The sequence below is a fragment of the Aplysia californica genome, unplaced genomic scaffold (assembly GCF_000002075.1).
Source record: "Aplysia californica isolate F4 #8 unplaced genomic scaffold, AplCal3.0 scaffold00011, whole genome shotgun sequence".
Lineage (NCBI taxonomy): Eukaryota > Metazoa > Mollusca > Gastropoda > Aplysiida > Aplysiidae > Aplysia > Aplysia californica.
In genome coordinates this window covers 2,385,063-2,391,770 of record NW_004797281.1, presented here as the reverse complement: position 1 = coordinate 2,391,770, position 6,708 = coordinate 2,385,063, and the positions used below count along the sequence as shown (strand labels likewise).

General features: G+C 45.9%; 1 protein-coding gene across 1 annotated transcript in view; it reads left to right on the top strand.

Annotated features, from left to right (window-relative positions):
• Positions 1 to 6,708, top strand: part of LOC101853659 (serine/threonine-protein kinase 33) — a gene marked incomplete in the record, with an annotated part of 94,833 nt that overhangs the window by 52,622 nt on the left and 35,503 nt on the right. The window contains 1 exon segment of the mRNA XM_005089999.3: positions 3,513 to 3,938. Within this exon segment, the coding sequence (XP_005090056.2) occupies positions 3,645 to 3,938 (294 nt within the window).

The following is a 6,708-nucleotide window of genomic DNA, read 5'->3' as shown; positions in this document are numbered from 1 at the left end:
AGAGGGGGAGAAAGATATAGGGGGTGGGGTAGGGTGGAGTATGTCGTCCTCGGCTCAGAAGTCATTGACGGTACCAGTTTTAGCGGTACCCATTTGTAAAGAAAGTCACATTTTCAAATGCATTTAAGCCCTGTACTCATACTCGTGCCTCGCCGGTGAATCGCTTTCTGTTCGTGGCATGTTTATTCTGTCAGGCTCTATGGCTTTTCGAAGAGCTCTGCCCCAGTCCATTAGGCCTGCGACAGCTGAATAACGGCGCTCCGACGGGCTTTCACACTCGGTGTCTCTTTCCGGGACCTATCCAGAAGGACATGGTGTGCATATAAGCTGGTGGGGCCCGCGGTATCACTGCTGACCCGCGAAAGCGTTCTTCGCAGGGTACTCGTTGAGTGAGGCTTTTTTAGTTTCACACTTTCCGTCCCAGACACCAGTTAGAATAATTATTATTTTAGTATAGGCCTATACTTTGTTCACACTATGTAGGTGGTTGGCGGGTGCTCTCGTGTGGTTTGCCCCTTCTTTCCTATCAAACACATATTATTATCCTTATCTTTCCTCCTTTTTGTGATTGTTGTTACTCTCTTGTAACACCTCTAATCTTCGGCACTTATGTTACCTAGTTGTGTTGCAAGTGACGTCAAATGCTTTCTAAAACATAACGAAAAAGACAAGTTCTCGTAAAATTATCAAGTTATTTGTACAAAATCGACTTATATGGATCGGCGTCTGTGGTGTAACGTTTAGGCGTTTCGCCGTCGCACGCAGAAAACCTGAGTTCCATTCCCCTGTGGGAAGACTTTTTTTTATCGAGCATGTAGGTGTTTTTCTATTGGGGCGTTGTATCCCGCTCAATCCGGAACTTTGTGTGTTTGTCCCGTGGTGTGGAGGGAATCAAAATAACAATTGGTCTGACGTCCATCGCATCCATGGGTTTTTGGGAAGATTTATAGGACACCTTAGTGTAAAAGTAAGACATAAGAGAAAACTTGTCGTAACGTTATCGCTTGCAGTCACCGCGTGCTCCTTCTTTCAATACATCTTCTTGCGTTACTGATGGGGATGTACGAATAAATGCTAGTTTGTTATAATCCCTCTGTTGTAGCGGGGTTGAAGATGATCCCAATACGGCTTTCGCACGAATGCATAACCGCAAAGCTTTCAGCTTTGAATAGGCTACGCCCAGAACTGTCCTTCGCAAGGAGTCGATTCTTTCCAGTGTTGTAAGTGCTTCTACAGGCATTGAGGGAACCATCAGACCCAACGGGATCTTCGAAAATTTCCCAAATCATTCCCGACAGTCGTGGCTTCATTTCAGCATCACAGACTGTTACTTTTGTAACGTCGGAAAACTCATCAATTGCTCTACTGGAAAGTAGGTTTTCGACTCCTACCGCGTGGGGTCTTTAGTGTGGTAGCGGTGATCGACCGGGGGGGGGGGGGTACAGACATATGCCTGAATGCACCGTGTGTGTAAACTGCACTCTCTTCAAGTGAGGCGTCCGTTCGAGTACTTTGTGAAATAGTCGTTTTGTAGTACAAGGTTCTTTTCACCCTTTTTTTTTTCGGGTGCAATCACAGAGATTTATTTATAAATACTGTATTCAGTCAGCGCGACGAATGCTTTTGGCTCTCTACAATGACGCCATGACTCATTGGTTACATTTTTTCCCACGTAGTTCTTTATTCATTAATTGTGTATTTGCAACATTTGCAAACCTGTGACTCAAGCGGCAGAACTTTGCGACCGAAAATGGGGACCCGGTGCTCTTTATATATCTTAATCCCAGGTGTCTCGCTACTTCAGGGAAAAAAAGGAAAAAAAGAGAGGTAGAAGAAGTGCCGCGTAACGATGAGTCAAATTGAAGCGATTATTCAACTTTCTGTGGACCTATTATAACTTTGTCAGCTAAACTGTTGGAGGTCGTGTGTGGGAAAACGCTGCTTGGGTCGATTTATGTTAATGGCTCACGCATATTTATATCCTTCCTCACTCGACAGTATGTTGTTGTGACTAGTTTTGTGCCACTGGCACATTGACGATTGGTTTTAACGGACACCCCCGCCTTTCTCCTCAAATCCACCCTGCTTTTCACCTCACCCTATAAAACCATTAATTTCTGTTTGCTGTACATGTCTATTTCTTTGTATGCTACGTTCCCGATTTACATGCTGGTACGCTTCACAGCTTTAGCACCGGCATCTGTGGTGTAGCAGTTAGGCGCTTCGCCGGCGCGCACAGAAAAATCAAGCTCGTATCCCGTATGGGGAGAGTTTTTGTCGAGTATTTCGGTCTTTCTGCTGGGACATTGTATCACTCTCAGCCCGGGTTGGCCCTGCTAGACAGGGTCGAAGCCCGCCTCTTAATTGATCTAAAATATGTCGATTGGAGGGGGGGGGGGGATAAGTACTTGTGTTAAAAAAACCAACAACCCCAAATCCTATTTACATGTCGGTGCGCGTCACAACATTAGCCGGCGAGTGGCTGGAGTGCGCCACTCGAAAGTTGTGTTTTCTTTCTCGACAGCTCGATCGCTACCCGTGTCGACGTGCCTTTTATTATTAAGAGTCAGAGAACGTACCCCTTGACTTGTCGTGTTTGGCCTGTTAGTCACCCGTACGGTTGTTGAGCGGGTGGTTTGCGGGTGCTCAGGTATGGTTCGCTCCTTATTTCCTATCGAACACCAATCGTCCTTATCTCTCCTCCTTCTTCTTTGCGTTTGTTACTCTCTTGTAACACCTCTACCTTTCGAAACTCTTATGACCTTATTGTGTTGCAAGTGCCGTAAAACTTTTATTTAAAGTAAACTAAAGTAGTAAAACGTGTTCGTTCGCTATGTTAGCTCAGTCGGTGTCATGCTGGACTATTGAGCGGTGACCTTGGTTTGAATCCCGGGCGGGGCGTGCTGTAACTCTGGTCGTTTTGTGGAATTTCCAAGGCGCTCAACCCATTTGGCTTGTTACTACCGGAGTCGGATATTCAATTCGGAGATCCCGCCTCTTGAATAACCAAATAAGCGTTGATTTGGGCGTTGACCTTATACTCTTAAAAAGTGTCCTACGCAAGACACAGTGAATTGTTTTGTCTGAAGCTAATCAGGCTGTATTCCGGTTTGTTTGTGGTATGAATAGACATGTTGTTAATTCTTCCGTCATTTCTGATGTTGAGTTTCTTGACGTCTAACGTCGTCTACTCTGGGAAAATTGAAAACGTGAAGAAACCTTAATGTCCACTTGGTATAAACTTGTACAAAATCACCATGGCATCCCAGAGTTACTGTGTTGTTAGCAGAGGCTCTAATGTGTTTTGCCCCTTAACTTTATTATTAAGTTCTTATCTCTCGTGCATGATTCCTTTGTGTGTTACTCTGTAGTAACACCCCTAATCTTTGGCACTAATACGACCTATTTGTTTTACAAGTACCGTCAAACTCTCTTTCTTAAACTAAATTCCTGGGTTGTTTTAGAGTTGAGTAAGTTAGCTCTGACGTTTACCTCCTTTTACACCTCTACAGATGTGACCAAAGCGTGACCCTTAACCCTGCCGCACTTCAGCCACGCCCACTAGCAACGGCCTGGCTACACCCCCTCCTGGCTCCGCCACCCCCTCCCCCACCTCCTCGGACATCTCCACCTCAGCGTCCACCATGTCCAGTGGCGTGGTCGCCCCCTCGGCTCTGTCCGCCGACACGTCAACAGCAGGCTTCACTTCCGGCGGTGGCGGAAGCGGCGGAACTTCGCAGCGCGCGGCGGCGGCGGCAGGCCCGCGGAAGAACAGCGCGGAGCGGAGCATCAAGCACACGCGCATGGAGGACGAGGTGGTGCAGACGGAGTACACCTTCGGCGAGATCATCGGTGAGGGCTCCTTCGGCAAGGTCTACAAGGCGCAGCACCAGCAGTCGGGGGAGACAGTGGCCATCAAGGAGATTGTCAAGGAAAAGGTAAGCCGCCATAACTTATTATACTCCGAGGGTAAGCCGCCATTACTTATTATACTCCGAGGGTAAGCCGCCATTACTTATTATACTCCTTGGCGATTTGCCCACTGGAACGATCGGTTCGGTTTGGCTCGGATCGGTTCGGTTCGGATCGGTTCGGTTTAATTCGGTTTAGTAGGCGGGGCTAGCCAGATTGAAGGCGAAAAGCGACCATCGTGGCACAAACCAAGCGAAGCCGACGGTGACTTTAAATAACAAACGCGTTTGTTTTTCAAGGTCACGAGTCGGGCGGTCGGTTTGTGTTATACGGGGTACCCATTGGGGGATCGGGTCTGGTCGGATCGAGATGATCGCCCGCCTCGTTGCCTGAAAACAAACGTGTTTGTTTCTGAGTCGATGAGTCGGGCGCGATCGGCTTGTGCCACGATAGCCGCTTTGCCGCCTCAATCTGGCTAGCAAACCACCCTGACCAGACCCGATCCCCCAATTGGGCACCCCATATTAGAGAACCGATCCGTCCAATGGGCATTGGGTATTACTTATACTGACGTACTCTCTCCCTCATCTATTCTCCTTATTACTTTTCCTTCTTTTTTGTGTTTATTACTATCTTCCTCTTTGTCTACCGTCCTGGCAAAGCTGTATCATGCATACTGCTTTAGGATCGTCCATCAAGACGAAAAAAACCCTTCACATGTTATTCTCTTTAAACACATCTAATCTTCGGCACTGTCATGACCTAATTGTAGTGCTAGTGCCGTAAAACGCCTACTGAAACAAAGCAAAACAACTCTCTCTCTGTACCGTCAGTTGATGATGATGTTCGTCCTTCGTAGGCGACGATGACCAGGACATCTTGACTTCACATCACTAGGGAAGGGGTGGGGAGAGGGGGTTGCGGAGATAGCTGACCAGGCCGATCTTCGCCAAGAAATATCTGTTGCAGTGAGGGCAAGGGATGTGTGGGGCTGAAATAAGCAGAGGGGGGGGGGGGCTTGAGGCTCTTTGCCATTCTCAAAACATGGCTGAAATATCTTCAGATTCTCCTTTTTATGGTCGTGTTGATATCTTCAATCCCAGCTCTTTCCTACACTGCAATATTTGTAACAGATTAATTCAATTGTATTAATAAACTTCTTCAGAAAGCTTTTTAGTTTTCGTTAAATTGTCCGAAACGGTCACCCTTTGTCGAGGAGATATGGTTATCTTAGACAGGTGGACGTCTTGAACAATGTCAATATGATATTTTTTAAAAAACCATTTGTACAGGTGATTTTGTTGGGCAAGTAGCCATTATACTATGGTTGACTATACTTGTAGTAATGTAATAGTATACGCATCGACACAATCAGGTTATTTAGGAGACGGACTGCTTTGACTCTGCCTATCGAGGCTGACCCAGGCTGAGTTCATCGAAACGGACAGACTGAGATACTCGATTACTCGATTACCCCCCCCCCCCCCCCGTAAATTCCCCACTAGGGAATCGAACTAACATTTTCTCCATGTCACAGCAGATAAGCCTATCGCTACACCACACAGACGCGGGTAGATCAGCCGGAAACACCAGACAATATTTTGTTTTAATGATATACGCCCCACTAGACAAAATCTTACGATTTCCACGCGGCAAATAGTCTGCTACTGGCAGTGGACAAAGCAATCCAGTTGCCTATTTCTTTCTGCGTATCAAGAGTGCACCAGCAGTTCTCTTCTTGTGACTGTATGTTCTTCTTCCTGTTTATTGTTGGCCGAAACAAACGGTACACGAGAATTAATGCGTGGCAACTGAAACAGGCTTGCATACACTGTTTGTATCCGTATTAAAAATTTGAACTTGTGCTTATATAATTTGAGATGTAGGCGGTTTTGTACACAAATACAAAACCAGACTTTGTAACAACTTTATCAAGACTTTGTAACAACTTTATCTAGACTTTGTAACAACTTTATCAAGACTTTGTAACAACTTTATCAAGACACATGTGCTACAATCTTTGAGCACACAGTTGGTAAAATAGCGTGAACTGTGTACGTTTGAGGAATGCGTCCCGGACCGCCAAAGGGCAGTGCAGGTTGTAAGTAGGAGCAGCAAAACTACTCGTCGCACGTCATAAATTAAACTACTCAATAAGAGAGTTCCTCTCCGACTGTCGTAGATCTTGATTGTGCCCACAGTCGGCTGCTGCAGGGCCAAGACAAATACTCTTTGCACTTAGCGGCGGGGAATTGAGTAAATACGACTGAAAGAGATAGGGGCATGGACTCGGGGTGGCTGAGAAAGAACCCTTGACTTTTTCAGAGCCCTCTTTTGTTCCTCGGTCATCGGTTAGTCGTGAGTTGGTCGCTGAAAGGTTCAAACTGTGCTATTCGATATGCCTCTCAGAATTCAAGGGTGTAGAATCAGATCAAATGGAACCAAAATAAATAGTGGTCGTTCAGAGAGCTAAGAATGTTTTGATTTCATAACACGCGATTGGGTACGGCTCAAACAATGTTTTCAAGAACCGTCGAAATTTTAGTCTGTGTCGTATCCTTTGGAAGCCCAAGCATTATCGTAGCTTTCTTGTTTTAGGGGTTGGGGAGGGGGAGGGGTGGCTGACAGGTTTTTTTTAAATTTTATAATGGAAAATTTGATATTGCTTTAGCTTTCAAGGGTCTTCAAAATTTAATCGCGGATTATTTTGTCATTCAGCAAATACATCATGTGTAGTGGCCGTACAGCGCTCTATACAGAGAAAGTCTATGTGTGAGTGTGTGTATGTGTGTGTGT